At 40.3% G+C, this 26,748-nt stretch overlaps 1 protein-coding gene and 1 long non-coding RNA gene across 3 annotated transcripts in view; one reads left to right on the plus strand and one right to left on the minus strand.

The window, feature by feature from the left end:
• LOC102550569 (uncharacterized) overlaps positions 1-26,748 on the plus strand; it is a 109,028-nt gene that overhangs the window by 36,380 nt on the left and 45,900 nt on the right. The window contains exon 4 of the long non-coding RNA XR_010054135.1: positions 17,413-17,523. This is a non-coding gene — a long non-coding RNA (uncharacterized LOC102550569). The remainder of the gene's footprint in view (positions 1-17,412; positions 17,524-26,748) is intronic.
• The window catches only part of LOC134478906 (disks large homolog 5-like), a 48,330-nt gene continuing 30,015 nt past the window's right edge, over positions 8,434-26,748 (minus strand). The window contains exons 1-4 of one of the 2 annotated variants that reach the window (XM_063266328.1): positions 11,946-12,140; positions 10,743-10,911; positions 9,380-9,529; positions 8,434-8,745 (exon numbers count right to left, since the gene is read on the minus strand). In XM_063266328.1, coding sequence (XP_063122398.1) covers positions 8,475-8,745; positions 9,380-9,529; positions 10,743-10,911; positions 11,946-12,072 — 717 coding nt within the window. In that variant the 5' untranslated portion in view covers positions 12,073-12,140 and the 3' untranslated portion in view covers positions 8,434-8,474. Of the gene's footprint in view, positions 8,746-9,379; positions 9,530-10,742; positions 10,912-11,945; positions 12,141-26,748 lie in introns of those variants that run through there. The other variant, XR_010054134.1, reaches the window with a different exon arrangement.

A 26,748-nucleotide genomic window follows, 5' to 3' on the forward strand; every position in this document is an offset into this window, starting at 1 on the left:
TCTGTTTCTCTAGTATAACCTGTATATCTCTCATGATGGTAATCCTGTTTCAGGCTAAATATATAATTGTTTACTAGGGAATTGAGTTTAGTGACATGAAAATATTATTTAAACCTCTGTTAACTGTTGTCATTTGGTTAATTTATGAGATTTTTGTAGGCTACTTTTGATTGACTGTCCTAGTGGTGTAAATTTATTTCCTGTGTCCTCTGGTATTTTATCCTTCCCTGCAAATAAAGTATTCCTATGAGGATCCTCTGTAGAGGTGGCCTACTGGTTATACATAGTTTTTAAATTATTTATAATATCCCTTAATCAGCACAGTAGCTGGGCAGCTGCCTGTCCTGCATGGAAATAGGTCTCATTTCCAAACAATGACTCTGAACTCTTACTTACTATGCAGCATCTTGGCTGCTCTTTGTTCCACCTGGACAGCCCTCAGGATCAGGCTATCCTCTGCCTTAAACTGTGGCTGCTGTCCTGCTTCCTCCTTCCTCACTATCGCATCCATTAGTCCTTTCTTCTTTGGCAGCTACTTCTTCCTTCTTCCCTCCTAGTGATCCTCTCTAGCAAAGCCCTCAAAAACTCACCTCCACAATCTCTCTGCTGTGCTTCTTTATAATCACAATTAACTGGGAGCAGAATCACTTTTTGGGGGGGTTTAACCAGTCTTACATTCTACCAATCAGCATTAAAATACAAGCATAATTAGGTCAATACCCTACAGGGTTTTCTTTTCTTTCATTTTTTATTTTTTGGTTGGTTTAATTTTTCCTTTACCTTTCTTTTTACGTTTTATTTGATTTTTGGCTATCTCTTATTAATTGTTTATTTTATTTATTTACATTTCCAATGTTGTTCCTCTATCCAAAATCCCCTAATGAAGCCTATCATCACATTTCTGCTCAGCTTTCCCTATATAACAGTGCTCCCCAACTCACACATATCCATTCCGACCTCACACCTCTAGGATCTCCATTTGGTGGGGCAACAGGCCTAGCAGAGTCAAGGTCCTACAACCACATTGATACAAAATAAATCAATCCTCTCATACACAGTACCTAGGACCATAGACCCATACTTGTATACAAGTTGGCTGGCAGTTAAATCCCTAGGAGCTGTGGGTTCGGTCACAGAGGGTCTGGTTAGATATTAAAGACCAATGATTGCTGCTTTCTCTTCTTTTTCTGGTTATAGTCGAAATTATGTTTGTGTCCTTTCTTTCTTGAAATTTTTGTCAGATGATTAATTTCTTGGCTTTTCTTGGGTAAAATTTAATTCATTGTCTTGGATTTTACCTCCTATCATCCTCTTTTGTGCTTTCTTAGAGAAAAAATATTGTTTAAATTTGGTTTTGTCATGTAATATCTTGGTTTCTCCATTTATGGTGATTGGGAATTACACAGTGTATAGGAGCTTGGGTCTGCATTACATCTGCCTAAGATTTTCTGGCTATTAGAGTCTCTGTTGAGAAATGTGGTGTAATTCATATAGGTCTGACTTCATTTGGTACTGGATATTTATACCTTACCCCTTTTTCATGTTCTTTCTTGGACTGTGCATTTAATGTTTTAATTTTTATGTGAAGGAAGGAATTTTTCTCCTACAATTAATTTGATGTTTTGTATGCTTGTTGGTTTTTTTTCTTTTTTTCTTTTTCTTTTTATTTATTTTTTTTTTTTGGCCTTTTCAATTCTCTTGTATATGTTATCCTTAGGTTTAGACTTAAGTTGTGTCCTGAAATTCATGGATATTTTGGATTCAATATATTGTAAATGTTAATGTGAGATGGATTTTTGTGCTTTTTTGGGTGACCTCCTTGACCCCAACTCTTCAATTTATTATCCTGTTGGATAATGAGACATGGTCAGGAATGGTGACCTCTTGCCATAAAGTATATAAAAATAGGATGGTGAACTTGTGTGTCAAGTATCAGTAGTCTTCTAGATGGGTTTCTTTCCTGGTTGGCCAAATACAACAGTTTCTAAAGCCCAGGATTTATGTTCCCTGGGATTCCTACGATGATGCAATTAGACATGACAGAGAAAGACCAGAATACACATGAGTTAACTTGATTTATATAATAGAGAGAACATTTGTAAGTTAGGTTACAAAATATCTGATCAGACTGTGATCTCAAAGAATGTATTATTTAATGAAAAACTATTTTGTGTTATAGCATTGCCAGGGCACAGATATTTATGCAAGAGCCGTTTGTTTGCTGTAAACATGGACTTTATTACTGTATGGCTCACCTACCACACACATTTCTAGCAAAGGTAAAAAGTGCACTTAGGTCCAGAGCAGATCAAGGCAGGACTTGAAAGCAAATGAAGATAACTAAGGCAATGGAAAGTCTTTGATTTGAAGGATATTTAAGAAAGTGTTCAGAGGGACCAAGAATGCCCTTTGTCTGGGAGGTCAGTCATTTAGGACGGACACTTGGCAGCTTTACTTGACGTCAGCATCTGAACCAGGAACTTCATTGGTAAAATTAATGTCTGTAATTTTGTGTTGTGAAACAGCACATTGGCTCTGCAGCTTTTGGCAAGGTCCATGGACAGAGAGATCACACCAGCTGGGAACAATCTGACAAGAAATCAGGTTTCCTTTAGTCACCTGAGAGGTCCTCAAGGAGAGAGGAATGGATGGGTAGCACTTTAATAGAAGGCTTTAGGATCTCAATAGTGCTACTCTAGATGCCTTCAATATAGATGCAGAAAAAGAACAACTAAATGACTTCAGAGGAATTAGCTTAATTTTGATCATGACAATTTCACATTGGCAGTTTATACTTGATTCGTCTTTTTAAATTCAAAACAAGAGCCTTTGGTTTAAATTCGAGGTAGCATTACAGTCACAGTATGTTTACACCACCTGTAAGGTGCCCAGCATCTAACCCATGTGGCTGGAGATTCTACTTTTAAATGCATCACCAGAGAAAATTTCCAATTAACCATGCCAGGGAGGCCCTGATCAGTGTGTATGCTCTGTCCATCTCCACAACAACCCACTTCAGCAGAAAGGCCTCCATTTTTCAGGTGAAGAAACCACAGCTCAGAGCCAATGATCATCAGAGACCCTCAGTCTCACTGGCTGTCACTTACACCCACATCCTTCTCTGTGAAGGGAAGCATTGGGCCTGATGTGGGCTGTGCAAGCTGACTCTCCTGAGATGATCAATGCTCTTCTTGAACCTGGGAGAACTGAAGACAAGATGACCACACAGACTCCTGGGATAGATCCTGCCTCTGGGTCCTAGGGTGGGACACAGTATCCCTTGCCATGTGCCTCTCCTCATCTGAGCAGTCTGTTCCCATGTGTCAGCTTCTATGGCAGTGGGTCTCAACACTCCTAGTGCTGCAACTCTTTTTCTATTTTTTTTTCACTTTTTCGTGCTGCAACTCTTTAATACAGCTCTTCTTGCTGTGGTGACCCCAGCCATAAAATTGTTTCATTGCTACTTCATAATAAATATTTCTGTTCTTATAAGTCATAATATGCAAGGTATCTGTTATCAAGGTATCTGATATGCAATCTGTGTGAGAGGTTGTGCCTCACAGGTTGATAAACATTCCTTTATACAATTTATTTTTCAAAGAAAGGCCTTCCTATGAGGAGGACATGAGGCAGTCCTAAGTGCAGAGACACCATGAAGTAGTGACAAGTTTTAGCAGGCTCAAGGCTGCTTGCATTATCGACATCAGAGATTTCTGGCTAAAGGCACAATGTGAAATCACGGTCCCCATTACTTTTCTTACCTCAATTTTCTCCATTACGTCTGTCTGCTTGGACATGTTTGTCCAGGAAGCTAGTCTCTGTAGTCTCTGATAAAGGCAGAATGCTAAAGGCAGGAATGGTTTCCCTCTTTCGGGCCACAGTCACTTGTATAGAAGTAAGTTCAAATCCCCCGTGGGTAACTGTGTGTCTCTCACATAGTGGATGAGAATTGAAATATCACCTGTTTGAGTTGACAAAAACCAACTCCCACTTCAGATTTAGAGCTGACCAACAATTACTTCCAGGAGAATGAAGAAGCTGGCCAGGCCTGGAGACTCAGATCCCCTCCCTGCCTGGGATAATCCCACCCACAGTAGACTTCAGCTTCACCTAGCAGGTGTTATAGAAAAGTCTGTCCTTAAGATTCTGAAACCACAATATGCACAAACCCTATAGTTGTTAGGTGGCCGATTTGGGGGATTTCTCCAGGTTATAATCATTCTGCCCTCTTCTCTCCCCTTGGATGCACTCTGTTCTCTCTTGTCTGTTGGTGCTAGAAGGACCTGGGTCAACTCATGGGCTTCTAGGGGAGGAACTTTTGTTGTAGGAGTGAACATGGATCAAGAGTGCAAACCCATTCTGACTGGGCAAATAAGCTCCAGAAAATTTCCCCAGGCAAAGAATTGGGTCATGTGGGAGCTACACTGTTTAACAATGAGATCTGGTTGCTTTCTCCAGGAAGAAGCACTTGGGGGTTGAGTATCACTTCTCAACCTTCTGTTTTAAGTCACTTCTCAGAAGAGACACGTTGTTCTAACTCCTCCATGGGACCTACCCTTCAGTGTGGCTGGATCCTATGGTGTTACAGCTCTGAGCTGGGAGTAGGAGCACTGAGACTGACTTGGAGAAGCCTATTTTCAAGTTTATCTAGATGTGAGGAACAGGTGCTTTTAAAGAAGCATGTGAAAGTTTTTCCTGCAGGAATGCCCACTCTGCTGGCAAAGTCAGGCAGGACAGGGAAAAGCGAGTTCATTTGCTGCCATCACAACCTACCAGACTCTCTATGGGGTGAAGTATTCCCTCACCTTGGTAACAAGAGCATGTAATAAATGAAGTTTTGCAGCTCTCTGTAGTGGAGCCGATGTCAAAATCTCACTGAGAATCATGCATAGCCTGGATTTAGGCTGTATTAATGTAGGCAACAATTTCAGTGTTATCTGCAAGGTACCATGGGAGAGTAGTAACCCAAGTCTGCATGCACCTCGACAGTTTTCACTGTAGTCTTCTAATTCACTTTATAAAATTTTATAGTGCGTTCATGGAAGAACGGGCTCAAACATAGACATGAACAATCACAGACACACACACACACACACACACACACACACACACACGCCCTTACTTTACTGACATGGTGCATAATTTTTGCACACCACAAATATGGTGAGCATTAATGAAAATACACTAATTATTAAATCAATGGAGGAAGCTGTGGTGAAGCTGGGGCTTAGAGTTACTTAAAAGGTCCTATGAAGGCTCTTTTTTTGCTGGAGGCTAAACTTCAATGCAATTGGGGTTCCCTATTTTCTTTTTGCATAGCACATAGGACTAGGGTGGAAACCAGGGTTTTCAGCATGTTTGGCAAGTACTGTAACATTGAATTAAATCCTTAGGCTGGAACAGTATTGATGTTACACAAAATTACAGGGCAAGCTGGATGAAGACACCGAGCTGACAGTGTGGACATCTTAAGATTTGTACTGGACAGTGACAGACTTTTCTGAAGACTGGAAATGTTTACAATGTCAGAGAGAATGGAAGGCCCCTCAGACTTCAATTCACTCTAAGAACAGTTTATTCAAGTAAGGGATAAATTGAACTATTGTCTCCTGTCACAGATGTCAGTAGAAATTATGCAAGGTATTGTATGCCAGTGGTAGCATTAGCAAAACAAAGCACACCTTGTCTTGAAGGCTAATAAATTAGCAATATGTATAGCAAGACGCAAGCTCTTCCAGGTCCTTTCATAGTAACTGAGAACCTCAAATACAGTGGCAATGTGAAAGTGTGGTGGATATCTAGTTACCACTAGCTTCTGTTTTGATACAGACGACCCTTTCTGTGGCATGGTCAGCTTCTAATGAATGACTAGAGGACCTATGCTTGAGAATAAACGAACAATACATTGCTTCTCTAGATGCTGAGCTCTTAAAAGCCTTGGTGTCACAGCAACTGTTTGTGGACATTCTGGATCATTCCTTCTGAACTTTAACTTTCTGAGTAACTCAGACTCTGAGTAAGTCAGTTCAATTCCATAAATTGGATATCAGTCAACTGGAAAAAAATACTTTTACAACAGGAACCCAGATTTGCCACGGAAAAAGGGCAGCTTGAACTGGCCCACCTAGGTTCTGGGTTTGCACAGGCTTGCTATCCAAAAGAAATATGTGTTCCCAGCTGTAGGCTGCATTCACTATGGTTGCTCTTGAGGTTCTGTCCTAAACTGCTTAGATTAAGATAATTTTCTTAATATCTATCAAAAGAATTCATTATGTGCAGCAGGCCTACAGGAAGATAGTTTCCATTCTGTATTTTATAAATGTGCATAGTAGATATGGTCATCATTGATACTAGGTGAAGGATCTGCTCTAATATGGAAACTAAGTGATGCTGTAGGAACATCCTGAATCCTCAATGAGCAGTGGGGCCACCTGAGCCCTGCATGGATGCCTGGTAGCCTAACACATTGAGCCTGCACAGCTCAGTAAGAATACACATTTCCTGAGATCTCTCTGTTTAATTTGAGGTACCCTGTCCACCTAAGGGAGCACATGCCCTGGAAAGACAAAAGCCACCTGCAGGATCTGTGGTGATGACTCACAGGTTAGAACCTGCAGGATCTGTGGTGATGCCTCACAGGTTAGAACCTCTGCTGCTCTCTCAGAAGAAGCACATGGTTCCCAACAATAATCTACAACAGGGAATGTGATTCCTTCTTTTGGACTATGAGGGAAATTCACCCAGGACAGGCCACAGACATACAGTAGAGAAAAAGACCCACTGACATAAATTATCATTCTACGCCTAATCCACAACAATAAAAACACAGCATATGTATGGTCTAGGACAACAGCATTTATCAAAACCTTTTTCCCAACATGACTTTGGAGGTCATTATCTGTGGGGGTATATTGACAGTGTATTGCAAGAAAGACTGAAGCATATGGTTCTCCATTAGGATTACTTACATATACCTTTGGAAATGTCAATTTTTCTACAGCTCTACAAATATGAGTGTATATTAGTCAAAATGTGCTACACAGGATCAATAATGAACGTGTGTTGTAGACTGTTTTATATAAGATTAGCAGAAAACATGACCGCATGGATAAAGTATGGCAGTGATCACATCATAAAATGTACATCCAAGAAAAGAACACATTATCCACACAAAACACACTTTCACTCTAGGTAACCATTGGTGGCTTTGAATTTACTATTTAGCCCAGGAACTCTGGACCATGCAGAATCCATCTTTAGCTGTCAGTTCTAAGAGCACAAGAGGGGACAGGACACTTGAATAAGCAAGATGGTCTCAAGAGTCAAGAGTTAAAAATCAAGTTTTATTCATAAGGAATACAATTCAAAACAAAAAATGATTAAAATGAATATTAATATAAATATCTAAAAGTATTTTCAGATGTGAAAAATATTAACAAGAACATATAACTATGAAATAACAAAACAAAAACTTCATTTAAGATCATAACAAAAATATTTCTAAACAGCATATTCTTAGTGAACATTTAGAAGCACAGTTATATTGCTGTTTCTCCTCTAGCAGGCAAAATGGCAATGCAGTCCCCAAGTGGTCTCTCAAGTGGTGTTATCCTAAACAGAAAGAGAATAAGATATCAATCAGTCAGACTGGCTTAGTGAAAGAGAAATTTAGTGTTTCTTAGCAAAATATGAATTCAACTATGAGGGAGAGTATTCATCCAAAAAAGGTTGTTATTATTCAGGATGGCGGTCAGCAGGGGAATCCTGAGAAAGCAACCTATTCTTCAGAAGGCTCTCCTCCTGCTGTGTGTCCCATTCCAGCTCTTTTGCAATTTCTGAGACCAGGGAGAGGAAGGCAGTTATTCAGAAACTGATGTGTTGGGGACTTGCATGCTAGCTATCAGCTTGCTGCCTTCTACCCACTCAGCTCTATTTTAGGTCACCATTGATGTGTTAACTGATAACATTGGTGGTGTGTCTGTGGGCAGGGCAAAGTCTACAGCAACCCGGACAGTAATGTGGGCTGCCCACCTGGGCCTCAGACTTTAACCAGTGCAAACCAAGAACAGGGCAATGGGAAGAGACCTCATTGGGTTGCAGGATGAAAGGAGAAGTCAACCTGTCACCAAGATGAAAGCCAATGACAAAGAATAATTTGCCATTTGCACTCGGTTCTTATCCCTGAAAGGTGTTTCCCAACTTGGAGGTCACGTGACCACAGAATATCATTTATCACAGGAACAAAACTTGTTCAAAGTGCTACATAGCATCCATTCTATCACAGGGACATGCGGTAATATGATAGGTTATTCAATTGTCACCATTTCCAGACTGCAGCTTCAAAAAGAGCACCAAAGCATAGTTGTTAATAAGTCAGTTCCTGAAAAGTGGTTGTCTTCCCAGAATACTCGTGCACAGACAGAGGAATGAACATTCCATTGCATGAGGTGGTTGTATTGTTGGAGTGTACATTATTAAGGTGGTAGGGAAAGCAAACATGTATCAAATTGGCAAATGGAATCAGATATTTTTAGGCTGACACAGCTGCTTGTCCCTACCAGATGTTGCTTGGTCTGGAGGTTGCTGGTTTTCTCCTGTTCGTCTTTATCTTTCTTGTTCAAATCAAACAAAAATTTCTGTAGCAGCGGTGCAGAATCAAGCTGTTCTGCTTTGCTCTCCTTTCTGAATGGGAACAACTTCTTCTGCATACATATCTTGTCCATATGGATCCGGCTGGGCAGGTTGCTGGAAACACACACTGCATAGTTAGATCCTGCACCCTCTTCCTCCCATTCCTACTCCCAAGTCTCACAAACTCGCTCTGGACCCAGATACCAGTGAAAACTTCATAGAATACATCTTGATACACACAAGGTTGCTGCACAAACATCAAACAGCCAATTCAGGGAAGAATAAATTGTTTCTGTGACCCAAGTACCAAAAAGCGTTCATTTCTCTCCACAACAACAGGGGATATACATCTATCCATGGAAGCAAAAGGCATGGGGGCAACATTAATAAATAGTGGGCAAATACCCTCAAAGGAGGTCAGTAGAATTAAGGGAAGTTCATGTTACCCATGTGGTCCACACACTGAGTTTTGTTAAACCTGGTGTGACCGCAGAGGCCCAGTTCAGCTATTAGCCATTTGGTGAGCTGAATAAGTACTGGTCTACCTAGAGCCTTCTGAAAATGCCTAGACACTCTGGGTATGAGTAACAGTCTCCTGTGGACCTAAAAACTGAGTCCAAAAGGCCCAGGACACAGTGATGTTTAAAGAGCACAAGACATGGAGCCAGAGCTGCTAGACCTCCAGTCAGAACAAAGGATGGCACCTGTGGGCAAAGCAGAGTTAATGGCCTCTCTGACCAGTGCTCACCGATAGAAGTTAATTTCCTTCTGGAGCTCCTGAAATTTCTCACAATGCTCGATGTTCCTCATCTCTAAGTTGTGCAGTAATGACATGACCTCCCTCTCCTTTATCTTCAATTTTTCATAAAATGGATTTGACCTGATGTAGCGGCTGGCCCTAGGACAGTAAAACCCAATGAACATCTGCGTTTAGGAATATATGAACTCAGGCTGGGTCTTCTAGTACCCCAGCCCTGGGAGGACAATTTCTGAGTTCTACATATTGGAAGCTTCTTCAGCTTCAGAAACTTGTTATTCTGGGCCCAGGACCCCATAAGCTCGGCATCGAGATAAAGGGTTCCCAGGTTCCCTTTCTTCACTCAGAAGGGCTGGATCTGCAGTCAAGCTACTTATGCTAACAAGGGCCTAGGCCACAGCTCTCCCACATCCAAGACCTAGAAAACTGTGATTTCATTTTTCCTGTTTTGACAACAGGAATTCTACATCCTGAATAATTAATATTGTAGAGACACACAATTCACACAATTATGGAGTTGAGAACATAAATCGCCACAAAAGTATAATCTGCCCAAATGGCACAAATATACAGACAAATGTGACCACATTGCCAAAGAAGTGTGCAGTTGAAGAGGGGCTCCCAAAACAAAGCACTCACATCACCATGAAATTGTTATACATGAATATACTCAGGAAAAAACATAGACCCCTAGATTCCAAGTGTGGGTGGAAATATAAACATATAAAAATTGTGCATATGCATGTAGGTGTGTACACACAGAGACACAGAAACTGGGACACACACACAGGAAAAGAAAAGTAAACAGTAAGAGAATGAAAAAGGGAGCGAAATATGCAAACGGAGAACACAATCAGAATCAGAAAAAATGCATGCCACATTATTGGCTCAGAGGTAAACAAGAAAGAAGGAGCAGGCCAGTGTCTCTGGCCATCTAGTCAAACATTGAGATAAACAATTTGGGATCTGTCACCTTAGGTACTGCAACAAGAGTCCAGCACTCAGTCACCTTCCTAGCACACACCCAAACTCACAGCACCTAGAACCTTGCAAAGCTACCACCTGTCAAGGGCTTTCCAAATGCACACTGGGAACTCATGCTCCAGTAAATTTATCCCTGAATCCTCACTAAGGCCACAAGTTCAGATTTTCGGCTGGAGGCAGCAGATGAGACCATTTCCCATCTCACTCCTGACCAAGGGTCAGGTTCTGAATCTCCTCTATATCAGAAATGAGGTTTAGGACAAGTTCTTTGGGAGGCACAGCTTTCTAGACCCCAACACCTTAATAGAATACGATGGAGGTGACATTGCAGGTCCATGAGTGACACAAGGCAGTTTGGAGCAATGCATACCTGTTGTTCCTGTATCTCTCTGTCACGTAAGTCAGGAGATCTCTTAGCTCATTTCTCTCCTCAGTAGCTGACTGCAGCTGTCTAATCAGTCTCTGCTCTTCTGTGTTCTCCGTGTTGGCCTCCTTGTTGATTACCACAGGGCCAGGGGATGATGTCAGTCTCCCATCGTCTGTAGGTAGAAGAACACAAGTGAACACTTTTGGGGAAACTGATGAGTGTGCATAGACCATGGCAAGCCCCAAACAGGAGGAGAACATGTGTAGACCACAGTGTCACCACAAAGAGTTTGTTGTTGCCTAAGAGACCTCCTCAGTGGAAGTCAACTCTCCCAGCACTCTATAGAGACCAAGAGATGTCAGATGCCGGGTGTTCCCTATGCCTGCTGACCCATGCTCCATGTACCACAGAGATGGCTTCTACGGGATTGTTATCAACTTAACAGGGTACAACTTTCATTCAGGACCCTCACCGCTGTACTTTCAGAAGTCAGATGATAAATTCAACCTCCAAAAGATTTGAGTGATTGGAGATACTCAGATGTCCTGCACTGATACTCTAGGCCACACCACTTGGAATTTAAAAGCATTGTGGGGGATCTCATGGTCAACGGACTTATCAATTCCCCTAACTGAAACACCAAATGCCACAGAAGTGCCAATTGGTTACAGGCTGAATCTTGGTCTACCTGCTACAAATAGTTTTAGTACTGTAAAAAAAATGTTTGTAACACACAAACTCTAATTTATAATGCTAAGGATGTCCCATCTCTGCCAATTAGAAAAAGTCAGAGGAGTTCTAAGAACATAAGGCCAGAAGCATAATTCTCTCCCTGATACTAAAGACAGAGATCTACTTTATTTAATGAAGCAATGAGAGTGAAGTAGATTGATGCCCTGTCTAAATTCAATAAAGTTGGACAGTCAGTGTCTCCTGACGGTGTTATTATATCAATGTAACGTATCATATGCACGTTAAAAGTGAAGGCCAGAAGTTCACAGAATAATAGCATTGGCCTTACCATATCCTCCCTTTGGGGATGGGCAAACTAATGTTCTGAAATCCTTGACTTTTAGAAATTGTGATCTTCATGGAAATTCAATTCCTTTGCAGATACTCCAGTTGTTCTGGCCTATTGCTAGACAGGTCAGCATAAGCCTATTCTCCCTCTGACAGAAAGCTCAGCATACAATTCACAGAACTTACTCAGCATTCCCCAGGCCAGCTTTCGTTGTCCATCTTTTATTTTTGATGAAAGGCGAGATTCCCTCACTCCAGTCTGTCCAAAATCGGCGTTCACTCTCCCAAAATTCTTGCGAAGCCGGGAAAACATGTCTTCCTGTGTATCTGCCAGGCAGGGACTGAGAAAAAGTAGGACACTGGTGGTTACTACAACACTGATGACATCATAGAGGATACCAAGAACTCTCTAGGACACAATAGAATGTCCAAGAAGGGACCGCTGATGTCATGGTGAACAGACATTGCCTCCCTGCTAATAATCTCCCTGTACAGTGCATAAGCTGAGGTGCCCTTTCCTAGAGACCTTCCCAGGGCATAGCCACTGAGCAACTCCTGCTTGCAAGACCAAATTTTCGTCAAGGCTTGATTATAAACACCTGAGTAATTCCTATGCATTTTAATGAATTTTTCCCTCTAAATCCTGCTCAAAAATATCTCATTAAGTCAAATTATCCTTACTCATCAATATGAGCCATTAAAAATTCCTGAGAAATAATACCAGTTTGAATAAGCAGTCAGAAGGTTCTCCTGTCTCCTTATGTACACGTGCTTGAAATCACATCAAGAAATAGCCTGTAGGTTAGGTTGCGACATGGGTGTGTGTTATGGGAACACTCATGAAGCCTTGTCCTTAGCTTAGCATTCGACAGTTGCCACAAAATCCCTTAGGAGAAAGAGTTGAAATCATTATGTTGTTCGGAACAGTGTGGAGTCCAAGTGCCAAAGGAAAGTGAAATGTAGGAGCCACCAATGGAGGCACCCACATGCTGCTTGGGGATTCTCCTCTTTTTACTAATGTCACCAAAGGAGCATTGATAACAGGCCTCTGTAAGCTCTACCATGAGATTCTGACTGACAGTTTGTGTCTTAGGCCTTTCACAGGGCGTGCACTATCTTCTCTAAATTTAACCCCATTCTTCTAGTTTTGAGACCCAACCGGTGATTATCTCTTAACCCCTATGCCCTGTTTTGGTCCATATCACTTCCCTACCATGTCTATTCTGAAGCTCCAGCTTCAGCTTTCCTCACGCTATGTTCTTCTGTAAGCCTGGAGTTCTGCCCACATACTTTCTGCAGCATATCTTGGCCTTCAGATCTTTATTATGTCCAATCGGCAGTTAGACAACACCTAAGAGATCTCTCAGTTTGTGTTGAGCTGGTGAGAAGGACAAACATCTACAAAATAGCAAACTTGATGATGGACCGTAGAAATGACAAGACAGTAATCCTGCCAGCACTTAGCTCTCTGCCAGTAAAGAACTAACAATTGAAAGTTGACATACCTTAGTACAAAGGGAGCAAACTTCATCATTTCCCCTTTTACACCAAAAAGAAATATCTGTCTTTAACACTGATCAGCTACATAAAATTAGAAAATTTATAGGATGCATCAGATAAGAATGACGGTCACAACATTTAGTCCATTTGTATTTGGTAAAATTGGAGAAGGTACTTCATGAACTAAATTATATTAGTGTAAAATTTTGTACCTGAATCATTTTCTCTCACCTTTTAAGCTTTTTTCTTCTCTATTTATTATAGTTTGCACTTATTAACCATAACAACTCTCCTGAAATGAAAAACAATTTTGTTAATTTTAAATAATTTAAGGGTTTATGTGCTTCATCTTTATAATTTTACACCTCTTTTGTGGACATATTGCCATTTTTTTCTTTTTTCAACTTCCACATGTAGATTATTTTTTCTCTGATATGGAAAACGCTGCAAGGGTGGACTTCAAATATGAGGTGATGGTGGATATCAACGAAGTTGAGCTGCATGATGTGAAATTCACAGAGAACAAAAAAGGAGTTTAAAAAAACTAAAATAAGCACAGTGGGGAATGAAGAAATGAATGCTTAGCATGGAAATGTTCGTCAGTAGACTCTGCATTTGTGGCGTGGGCTGGGTTTGGGTGGGGTTCTGGAGTAGTCAGAATGTTGTCTGTCCTGGTCCTTCCAGGGAAACTACTCCCTCATCTCTCATCCCTCCTCTGCCTCCACCTCCACCTCCAACTGCCATAACTGCCTCCTACTACAGCAGCAGCTTCTGGGCATCTGCCTTTCTGCTCAAGCAGAAGTGCTCGGGGGTGATACAAGATTTGAAAAGTCCAGGGGAGCAGTCAGGCCATGCACACTCTGTTGTCATCCCCGTCAGGGCTCAGGATTTATGGGGCCAGAGCGGTTGTGGCGGGCATTTTGATGCTGCAGTGGGTTGTCTGTCGAGCCCCTCATTCTGGACCTCCCATGTCCCCCCTGGTCCTGTCAGGTTCCTAGTTGTCACATTCCTGTGTGATTGTGAACTCGTTTTCTTTTCTGAGTCTCATAACAAGAAAATTTAAGAGTAAACTATCTAATCATCTCCATCTGAGACCTGAGAAGGAGAAATGTTGCCTGAGTAAACAGGAAATTCAGAGCAAATAGCTTCCAATTCTAAAGAAATGAGAGAAATTGTTGGCTACCAGACAGACAAATTTTTCCATGTCATTGTGTCATCCACCCTCAGTTGAACAGGTCAGGGGCTCTGACAACAATCCTTTGAAGTAGGTCACTTGAAGGACTATCCTCTTTTTGTTCTCCAAAGCCTGGGACAATAGACTTCCCCATCATCCACTTCTCCACAGTCTGGACAACTTTCTGGCAGCAGTGGAGGTAAGTGGGTGGTATTTCACCCCATGGCAACCTTGCCACATTTGAAGGGAACTCCAGTTAGTGTTCTTTAGTTCCCATCATCTTCTTCAGACAGACTGGGGACACTGCCAGGAGTTGAGGTCTCTCCCACTGTGAAAAGCCTTTAACTATTTGGACATCTGAAACGGCAGATTCTTCAGATCTGTAAAGGATTTGAGAACCGCCTTTTTATGTAAAGTGTATCTCAGTGGACAAACGTGGCTTTTTTTCAAGGGATTTACTTTCTCTGTACCTTTGAATACATATAAAAGAAGCTAAATAAAGCTCATTTCTGTACCAACTGAACTAGTACCTAACATCACTAGAACACTGATTATTTATACTTGGATAGTACTATTTGCATTCCTTAATTATCCATGGCAGTGTACAGTAGTAATTTTATACAATTAGAATTATACACCACATTGTGAATAAAATGCATATACTTATATCTGAAACAAGATTTCAATCATTTATGTAAATACAATTTTAAATTCGAAATCCATGACATCCTGAAATATTTGAGACTTGGTGTTGCTTTCTAGTACAAAAAGATTGAATAATCTATGTTTTTTTTATCATTTTAGCCCCTTTCTCCTCCTTCCCAAAACTTCTAGATAGGAGAGGAAAGGGTTGAGGAGGGAAAGAGAAAATAAGTAAGAAATCCCTGATTCCAATCTCCTTTACACTTTCCTCACTGACGATGACCAGTAAAAACTTGCCACCAACCCACTAAATGACAATAAGAATCTATGACCCACAGCAGACAAATAATCAGCTACCCATCCTTCTTTTGAGAATGAGGGTGTCATGTTCTCTAAAGTTGTATCCCTATGAGTGTGGGGTGACAACAAGTTTTGGGGACCTTACAATAATTGGGATATTTTCCAAATCCTGTGAGATCTTGCAGTTTCATATGCTTCCAAGTCCTGAATGTGGAGGGATTAACTGAAGTTCTGGCTACATTAACAATTGAAAATACAAACACACATTCATACAATTTGAGGAAGGTCACACAATATCTACCTCTTGAAGTTTGCTCAAAACAATTGTTCAGTTACTTTTTTATTTAGCTTCAGGTATCTTCTTAGTTACAGGCAGAAACGAGACAGATCGTTTGCTAAAATAATGTTAATAGCTTCTAAGCCAGTCACGAATAGAGTTCCTGCAATCCTTTGAAGTCTCATTAGAGAGGCTCTATTTTGCACACTACTCACAATTCTTATGTCTCCTGTGTAGCAAACTAAAATGGACTGTTAAGATCTGCTTACATATTTCAAAAGTTTTCCCAACACAAAGTATTCCACCCTCCTCCAAAAAACAAGATATTCCTCACAAAAACAAGTCCACTCCCTCTGGTACCAGTTTATATATCAGTCACATTTCTGTTACTTCAAAAAAATACCGTGACCAAAAGCATGTCAAGGAATACAGTGTTTCACGGTTTGGTAGCCAACCCCCAACTACAAAATTATTTCATTGTTAAGTCATAAATGTAAGGTTACTACTCTTTTGAATGGTAATGTAAATATCCTGTATAAAGTATGTCTCCTATGTGATTGCCCCAGGAAGTAGTTGCAACCAACTGGTTGAAAACTGCACCTTATGTGTGGAGGTGGTGGTTGTGGGTTTTTTGTTTTCTTTTGTTTGTTACTTTGGCCTCTTTGTCAAAACCGAGATGCTGATGAGAACATACACCAATATCTGTGTCCTTTATTATCTTCTTTTAGACATTGTGTTTGTTCTCATTGTATCAACAGGCTGGGTTTCTTTTTTACTATTCCCCAAAATGAACTTGAAATTATTAAAGATGATGCGTCCTGCAGTGTTTTACTGTCTTACTATTTGGCAGTGTCTGACTGCCCTTCATTTTTGCTTTCATTGGTTGAGATCTTTTTTTCATTCCCATGAAGCCCTGCATAACAATTAGGACTGGATGGATTGTAGACGATTCTGGTAGGAATTCGATAAAAAATATCTGTCATATTGATACATGAAAACGAGAGGTGTCTTCATTTTCTGCTTTCTTCAGTTTTTTCTTATTTTTCTTAATGTGTTCTTTATAGCAAGTCTTCAGTTCCTTAGATTTATTACAAAATTTTTAAGGCTATTCTGAATGGGTTTCTTTTCTTGGTATGTTTGTTGATATTTATTGTTGGTATACAGGAATTTTATTGACTTTAATGTGATTTTAGTGAGTGGGTCTATGAGCTGTAGGAGTTTTCTAGTGGAAACATCGTGCTGTTTATATATGGATCATATCACCTGCAAATCAGAAAATTCTGACTGCTTTCCTTCATATGGACATGGCCTTTCCATCTTTCTATTTTCTGTTTTGGATAAGACTTCACATACTACTTGGATTAGATGAAAAGATTGAACACCTGTGACTTATTACGTATCTTAGGGAAATGCATTAAGATATTCTCCAGTTAGGATGCTGTTGGCCTTGTATATTGTCTTTATAATGTTAATGTATATCTTCTCCATATTCCAGATCCTCCAGAACTATTTCATGTATCACTGTGATATTTTGCCAAAGAAATTGTCTGCCTCTAGTCAATGATCATGTGTTTCTTGTTCTTGCTTTCATGTGGTGTATTGTTTATTCATTTGTATTTGTTGAAATATTCTTGCCCGTCTGTAGTCAAGCCATCTTGATCATGGTACCTGATATATTTGGTATATGTCTGAATTTTATTTGCCTGTATTTTATTGAGAAATTTTTCACTTAAGTATTCCTTCCAATCTTTGTTTTATAGGCTGTGAAGAGACACCATGACCAAGGGAACTTATAGAAGAAAGAGTATATTGTTGCTTACAGTTTCAAGGATTCTGAGCCATGACTATTATGCTGAGGTACATGGCAGCAGGTAGGTCACCATGTTTCTAGAGAACTAGCTGAGAGCTTACATCTTATCGGCAAGTTGGAGACAGAGAAAGTGAGCGTTAAGTATAAATGGTATTGGTTTTGGAAACCTCAAAGCCCAATCCCATAATACTCCTCCAACCAATACATATGTTATAATTCTTCCTGCACATTTCCTCTCACAAGAAACAAACATGCATACATGTGAGTTTATGTGGGCCATTATCATTCAATTCACCATATCCTACTCACAATTTTCCAGAGGATCTTAAACATATCAAAATAAAAATGCATTTCCCACACCACCAAAAATCCTTGTAGTCTTTCACAGTCTACACAGTTCATCCAAAGAGCTTCATAAAACTCCAGGCAGTACTGTAATTATTTCCCCCATATGAAATCAAAAGGCAAATTACACACTTCCAATGTGTAATGCCGAATCATATATCTTATCATTGCCAAGGGAAATTGGGAATGTGGTGAGCCAATTCAAGGCATAATCCCAAGAGCACACACTCCAAATTCTCTCCTTCTGATAGTAGACAAAGAGATTAGACCTATTTTAAATTTTCCTTATTTATTTCTCCCCTGACCCTTTCAGTTGTTGTATTGTTTATGTTACTTACTTTCCATGAGTGTGTGTATTTTCTGTACTTTTAATTGTGTGATACCACTTTGATTCCTTTGTGCTCAGATAGAATGCATGACATTACTTCAACTTTATTATATTTCCTGAGGGTTGTTTTGTATCCCAATATGTGGTCAATTTTGGAGAAAGGTCCACAGGCTGATAGAAAGTATATGTATAGTTCAATGTAGTTTGTTAGGTTCATTTGCCTGACGATGTACCTTCATTCTGCTCCTCCTGTTTTGTTTATTTGCATGTGATCTGTTAGGTGGTCTGAATAGACAATTTAAACAAATCACAACCACTATTATGACTAATCTGTTGTTTCATATGTATCTGATAATGTATATTTTTAAATTTGAGAAGCTTGTGTTTAATATGTGTATATTTAGAATTGTAGTATCTTTTTGTCATTGCAAAGTATGAAATGAATTTCCTTACATCTTCTGGACAGGATGAGTTTGAAATCTATTCTGTCAGCTACATAGACAAACTGAATAGGGACATGGTTCTTAGTTCGGTTTCACTAGTATACCTTTTATATCTCTCAGGATGGTAATCCTGTTTCTGGCTTAGTATTTGTCTCTTTACTGGGGAATTGAGTTTAGTGATATGTAAATATTTTTCAAACCTCTGTGTTAATTTTGTCATTTTTTTAAATTTTTGACTTTTTCATCGATTTCATTTGATTGACTGTCTAGTGTTGCTAATTTATTTCCTGTGACCTCTTGTATTTTATCCTTCCCTGCAAACTATAGTATTCCTATTAGGATCCTCTCTAGAGCTGGCTTACTGGTTATACATAGTTTTTAATTTATTTATAATATCCCTTAATCAGCACAGTAGCTGGGCAGCTGCCTGTCCTGCATGGAATTAGGTCTAATTTCCAAACAATGACTCTGAACTCCTACTTACTATGCAGCATCTTGGCTGCTCTTTGTTCCACTTGGACAACCCTCAGGACCAGGCTTTCCTCTGTCTTAACCCATGGCTGCTGACCTCCTTCCTCTCTCCTCTCCATCACATCCATTCTTCCTTTCTTCTTGGCAGCTTCTTCCTTCTTCCCCCCTCATGATCCTCTCTAGCAAAGCCCTCAAAAACTCACCTCCACCATCTGTCTGCTGTGCTTCTTTATAATCAGAATTAATGGGAGCAGGGTCACTTTTCTGCGGGTTAAACAGTCTTACATTCTACAAATTAGCATTAAAATACAAGCTGAATTTTATCAATACACCACAGGGTTTTCTTTTGTTTTGTTTTGGTTTAATATTTCTTTTAACTTTTTACATTTTATTTTAATTTTGGCTATCTTTTATTAATTGGTTATTTTATTAATTTACATTTCAAATGTTATCCCGCTTTCCAGACTCCCCTCATCAAGCCTCATCATCATATTTCTTCTCAGCATTTTATATTTAACAGTCTTCCCCGAACTACACATATTCATTCCCACCTCACACATCTAGGATCTCCATTTGGTGGGGCCACATTCCTACCAGAGTCATGGTGCTACCACCACATTGATACCAGATAAGTCAATCCTCTTCTACCCAGTACCTAGGACAATAGACACATAGTTGTATACACATTGCCTAGTTATTTACACCCTAGGACCAAGGAAGATTGGTGAGAGAGGGTCTGGTTAGATATTTAAAACCAATGATTGCTGCTTTCTCTTCTTTTTTTGGTTATAGGTAAAATTATGTTTGTATGCTTCTCTTTTTTGTAATTATTGTGAGATGATTAATTTCTTGGATTTTCTTGGATAATATTTAGTTCATTGTCTTGGAGTTTTCTTCCTATTATCCTCTGGTGTGCTTTATAGAGTAAAATATAGTTTAAATTTGATTTTGTCATGTAATATCCTGGTTTCTCTATTTATGGCGATTGGGAATTACTCAGTGTATAGGAGCTTGGGTCTACATTAAATCGGCCCAAGATTTTCTGGCTTTTAGAATCTCTCTTGAGAAGTCTGGTGTAATTCAAATTGGTCTGAATTAATTTGGTACTGGATATTTGTACCTTATTCCTTTTAATGTACTTTCTTGTATCTGTGCATTTAGTGTTTAATTTTTGTGTGAAGGGAGGAATTTTTCTGGCATAATTAATTTGGAGTTCTGTAGGCTTGTTGTATGTTTTGGCCTTTTCTTTCTTCAGCTTACGGAAGTATTCTGCGATGATTTGTTGAAGATATTTACTGAACCTATGAACTGGAACTCTTAATTCTCTTCAATATCTGTTATCCTTAGGTTTAGACTTACATTGAGTCCTGAAATACATGGATATTTTGGATTCAACAAACCGTAAATGTTTATCTGAGATGGATTTTTTGTGCTTTGTGGGGTGACCTCCTTGACCCCTACGCTTCCATTTATTATCTTGTTGGATAATGAGACATGGTCAGGAATGGTGACCTCTTGCAATAAACTATATGAAAATAGTGAGGTCAATTTATGTGTGTCAAGTGTCAATAGTCTCCTGGGTGGTTTTGGATCCTGGTTGGACATATGCAACTGTTTCAAAAGCCCAGGATTGATGTTCCTTGGGATTCCCATGATGATGCAATCAGACATGACAGAAAAAGACCAGAATACACATGAGAGAATGTGATTTATATTATAGAGAGAACATTATTAATGTTCTAACTTATTAAGTTAGGATACAGAATATCTGATCACACTGTGATATCCAAGAATGTATTATTTAACGAAAAACTATTGTTTGGTATAGCATTGCAAGGGCAAGGACATTTACGCAAGATCTGTTTGTTTCCTGTAAACATGGACTTTATTACTATATGGTTCATTTACCACACACCTTTCTGCAAAGGTAAAACGTGCACTTAGGTCCAGAGCAGATCGAGGCATGACTTGATAGGAAATGAAGTTAACTAAGGCAATTGAAAATCTTTGACTTGAAGGATTATTAAGAAAGTGTTCAGAGAGAACAAGAATCCCCTTCTCTGGGAGGTCAGTGAATTAGGAAGGACAGTTGGGAGCTTTACTTGACGTCAGCATCTGAGTCAGGGAACTTCATTGGTAAAATTAATGTCTGTAATTTTGTGTTGTGAAACAGCACATTGGCTCTGCAGCTTTTGGCAAGGCCCATGGACAGAAAGATCACACCAGCTGGGAACAATCTGAAAAGGAATCAGGTTTCCTTTAGTCACCTGAGAGGTCCTCAAGGAGAGAGGAATGGATGGGTAGCACTTTAATAGAAGGCTTTAGGATCTCATTTAGTGCTACTCTAGATGTCTTCAATATAGATGCAGAAAAAGAAAAACTAAATAACTTCACAGGAATTAGATCAATTCTGACCATGATTATTTCACATTGGCAGTTTATACTTGATTCGTCTTTTTAAATTTAAAACAAGAGCCTAGGGTGTAAATTCGAGGTAGCATTAGAATCACAGTATGTTTACACCACCTTTAAGGTGCCCAGCATCTAACACTCCGTGGCTAGAGATTCTACTTTTAACTGTATCACCAGAGAAAATCTACAATCAACCATGCTAGGGAGGCCCTGATCAGTGTGTATGCTCTGTCCATCTCCACAACAACCCAATTCAGCAGAAAGGCCTCCGTTTTACAGGTGAAGAAATCACAGCTCAGAGCCAATTATCATCAGATCCCTCAGTCTCACTGGCTGTCAGTTACACCCACATCCTTCTCTGTGAAGGGAAGCATTGGGCCTGATGTGGGCTGTGCAAGCTGACTGCCTGAGATGATCAATGCTCTTCTTGAACCTGGGAGAACTGAAGACAAGATGAGCACACAGACTCCTGGGATAGATCCTGCCTCTGGGTCCTAGGGTGGGACACAGTATCCCTTGCCATGTGGCTCTCCTCATCTGAGGAATCTGTTCCCATGTGTCAGCTTCTATGGCAGTGGGTCTCAACACTCCTAGTGCTGCAACTCTGTAATACAGCTCTTCTTGCTGTGGTGACCCCAAGTATAAAATTGTTTCATTGCTACTTCCTAATGAAGTTTGCAGTACTTATAAGTCATAATATGCAAGGTATCTGATATGCAATCTGTGTGTGAAGTTGTGCCTCACAGTCTGAGAAACATTGCTTATATAATTTTTTTTAAAGAAAGGCCTTCATATAAGGAAGACCCAGAGCAGATATAAAGGCAGAGACACCGTGAAGTAGTGACAAGTTTTAGCAGGCCCAAGGCTGCTTGCCTTAATGCCACCAGAGATTTTCTGGCTAAAGGTACAATCTGAAATCACTGGCCCCATGACATTTCTTACCTCAATTTTCCCCCTTACAATGTCTGTCTGCTTGGACATGTCTGTCCAGGAAGCTAGTCCCTGTAGTCCCTGATAAAGACAGAATGCTAAAGGCAGGTATGGTTTCCCTCTTTCGGCCCATAGTCACTTGTATAGAAGTAAGTTCAAATCCCCCGTGGGTAACTGTGTGTCTCTCACACAGTGTATGAAAATTGAAATATCTGTTTGAGTTGAGAAAAACCAACTCCCACTTCAGATTTAGAGCTGACCAACAATTACTTCCAGGAGAATGAAGAAGCTGGCCAGGCCTGAAGACCCAGATCCCCTCCCTGCCTGGGATAATCCCACCCACAGTAGACTTCAGCTTCACCTAGCAGGTGTTATCAGAAAAATCTGACCTTAAGATTCTGAAATCCACAATATACACAAACCCAAGAGTTGTTAGGTGGCCGGTTTGGGGGATTTCTCCAGGTGATAATCATTCTGGCCTCTTCTCTTCCCTTGGATGCACTCTGTTCTCTCTTGTCTGTTGGTCCTAAAAGGACTTGGGTCAACTCAAGGACTTCTAGGGGAGGAGCTTTTGTTGTAGGAGTGAACATGGTTCAAGAATGTAATCCCATTCTGACTGGGCAACTAATCTCCAGAAAAATCTTCTGCAGGCAAAGAACTGGCTCCTGAGATAGACTACACTCTTTAACAGGGAGATCTGGTTGCTTTCCCCAGGAAGAAGCACTTGGGTGTTGACTCTCACTTCTCAACCTTCTGTTCTAAGTCACTTCTCAGAAGGGGCACTTTCGTCTAACTCCTCAATGGGACCTACCCTTCAGTGTGGCTGGAGGATCCTATGGTGTTGTAGCTCTGAGGTGGGAGTGGGAGCACTCAGACTGATTTGGAGAAGCCTCTTTTCACAGCTGATCTAGATGTGAGGAACAGGTGCTTTTAAAGAAGCATGTGAAAGTATTTCCTGCAGGAGAGACCTCTGCAGGCAAAGACACACAGGACAGGGAAAAGCGAGTTTATGTACTGCCATCACATCCTACCAGTCTCTATATGGGGCAAGGCTTTGCCTCACCTTAGTAACAACAGCATGTAATAAATGAACCTTTTGCTGATTTCTGGCGTGGTTCGGACGTCAAAATGTCAATGAGCACCATGCAGAGCCCGGACTTAGGCTGTATTAAAGTAGGCCACAGTATCAGTGTTATCTGCAAGGTACCATGGGACAGTAGTAACGCATGTTTGCATGAACCTGGACTGTCTTCTAAGTCATTTTATAAAATTTTATAGTGAGTTCATGGAAGAACAGGCTCAAACATAAACAGGAACATACACACAAACACACACACACACACACACACACACACACACACATATACTTTACTGACATGGTGCATATTCTTTGTGCACCAAAAATAAGGTGAGCATTAATGAAAATATACTAATAATTGAATAAATAGAGGAAGCTGTGTATAGACTGTGGCTTATAGTTACTTAAAAGGTACTTTGCAGGCTCTCCTTTTGTTGGTGGGTAAACTTCAAGTGCAATTGGGGTTCGTTATTTTCTTTCTCCATAGCATGCCGGACTAGGGTGGAAGCTAGGGTTTTCAGCATGTTTGGTAAGTACTGTAACATTGAATGAAATCCTAAGGCTGGAACACTATTAATGTTCTACAAAATTACAGGGCAAGCTAAAGTCAGATATCTACTGTATTTAAAGAAGCAATGAGAGCGAGGTAGATTGATGCCCTGTCTAAATTCAGAAATGTTGGAGCCTGATGGTGTTATTAGATCAATGTAACTTAACATATGTAACATATGCTCTTTAAAATTAAAGGCCAGAAGTTCACAGAATAATAGCATTAGCCTTACCATATCCTCCCTTTGGGGATGGGAAAACATCTGATATCATAGTGAACAGAATTTGCCTCCCTGCTAATAACCTCCCTGTATAGTGCATAAGCTGAGGTGCCCTTTCCAGGAGACTTTCCTAGGGCATAGCCACTGAGCACCTCCTGATTCCAAGGCCAAGTATTCCTCAAGGCTTGATTATGAAAAACCTTAGTAATTCCTATGCATTTTAGTGAATATTTCCCTGCTATTCCTGCCCAAAAATGTCTCATCTTAACTCAAATTATCCTCATTCAGCAATATTAGCCATTAAAAATTCCTGAAAAATAACACCAGTTTGAATATGCAGTCAAAAGATTCTCTTGTCTCGTTATGTACATGTGCTTGAGATCACATCAAGAAATAGCCTGCATGGTAGGTTGCGACATGGGTGTGTGTTATGGGAACTCTCATGAAGCCTTGTACTTAGCATTCCACAGTTGCCACAAAATCCCTTAGGAGAAAGAGTTGAAATCATTATTGTGCTAGGAACAGTGTGGAGTCCAATTGACAGAGGAAAAGTGAAATGTTGGAGCCACCAATGAAGGTACCCTCATGCTGCTTGTGGGGTTCTCTTCCTTGCACCAATTTCACCAAAGGACCATTGCTCACAGGCCTCTGTAAGCTATACCATGAGATCCTATCTGACAGTTTTTACCTTAGGCCTGTCACTGGGCATGCCCTCACCTTCTGTAAATTTAACCCCATTCTTCTAGTTTTAAGACCAAACTGGTGATTATCTCTTTACAAGTACGTACTGTTTTGCTCCATATCGCTTCCCTACCATGTCTATTCTGAATCTCCAGCTTCAGCTTGCCTCACCCTATGTTCCTCTGTATGCCTGGAGTTCTGCCCACATACTTTCTGAGGTAGCTCTTGGCCATAAGATCTTCATTACGTACAATCGACAGTGAGACAAGACCTGATAGATCTCTCAGCTTGTGTTGAGCTGGTGAGAAGATCAAACATCTACAAAGTAGCAAACCTGATGATGGATCATAAAATGATTAGAAAGAAATCCTGCTATCACTTAGCTCTCTGCCACTAAAGGACTAACAATTGAAGTTGACACACCTTAGTACAGAGAGCCGTCTCCTCAGCATTTCCTCTTTTACAACAAGAAATATCTTTATCTTTACATTGATAAGCTAGATAAAGTAAGATAATTTTGAGATGCATCACAAAGAATGACAGTCACAATATTCAGTCCATTTCTATTTGGCAAAATTGGAGAAGGTACTTCATTAACTAAAATATACTAGTGTAAAATTTTGTACCTGAATCACTTTCTCTCAGTTCTTAAGCTTTTTTATCCTCTGTCTATCATAACTTTCATTTATTAACCATAATAACTTCCCTGAATCGAAAAGTACTTTTTTTCATTGTAAACAATTTAAGGGTCTATGTCCTTCATCTTTTTAATTTTACACCTCTTTTGTGGACATATTGCCATTTTTTATCTTTTTCTTTTTTCATCTTCCACAAGTAGATTATTTTTCTCTGATATGGAGAAGGGTGAAAGGGTGGACTTCAGATATGAGGGGGTGGTGGATATCAACGGAGTTGAACTGCATGATGTGAAATTCACAGAGAACAAATGAGAAGTTTTAAAAAATTAAAATGTGCACATTGGGGATAAAGGAGTGAAAGCTTAGCATGGAGAGGTTTGGCAGTGGACTGGGTATTTGTGGGGGTGGGGTGTATTTGGGTGGGGTTCTGGCATGGTAAGAACAGTGTCTGTTCTGGTCCTTCCAGGGAAACTCCTCTCATCTCTCCTCTGCCTCTATCTCCACCTCCAACAGCTGAAACTGCCTCCTACTACAGCAGCAGCTTCTGGGCATCTCCTTCTCTGCTCAAGCTCTTCTAAGTGCTCGGGGGTGATACAAGCTTTGAAAAGTGCGGGGCAGCAGTCAGGCCATGCACACTCTGTTGTCATCCCCATTGGGGCTCAGGATTTATGGTGCCAGAGCGGTTGTGGCGGGCATTTTGATGCTGCAGTGGGTTGTCTGTCGAGCCCCTCATTCTGCACCTCCCATGTCCCCCCTGGTCCTGTCAGGTACCTAGTTGTCACATTCCTGTGTGATGCTGACCTCGTTTTCTTTTCTGTGTCTCATGACAAGAAAATTTAACAGTAAACTATCTAGTCTTCAACTCCATTTGAGACCTGAGAAGGAGAAATGTTGCCTGAAGAAACAGGAAATTCAGATCAAACAGCTTCCAATTCTAAAGAAATGACAGAAATTGTTGGCTACCGTGACAGACAGTCAGCAAATATTCTTGTGTCATTGTGGCATCCAGTGTCAATTGAATGGGCCAGGGGCTCTGACAACAATCCTTTGAAGTAGGTCATTTGAAGGACTATCCTCACTTTCTCTCCAAAGCCTGGGACAGCAGACTTCCCCATGATCCCCTTCTCCACAGTCTGGACAGCTTTCTGGCAGCAGTGGAGGTAAGTGGGTAGTATTTCACCCCATGACCA

This window comes from Rattus norvegicus, chromosome 8 (assembly GCF_036323735.1).
Source record: "Rattus norvegicus strain BN/NHsdMcwi chromosome 8, GRCr8, whole genome shotgun sequence".
Taxonomy (NCBI): domain Eukaryota; kingdom Metazoa; phylum Chordata; class Mammalia; order Rodentia; family Muridae; genus Rattus; species Rattus norvegicus.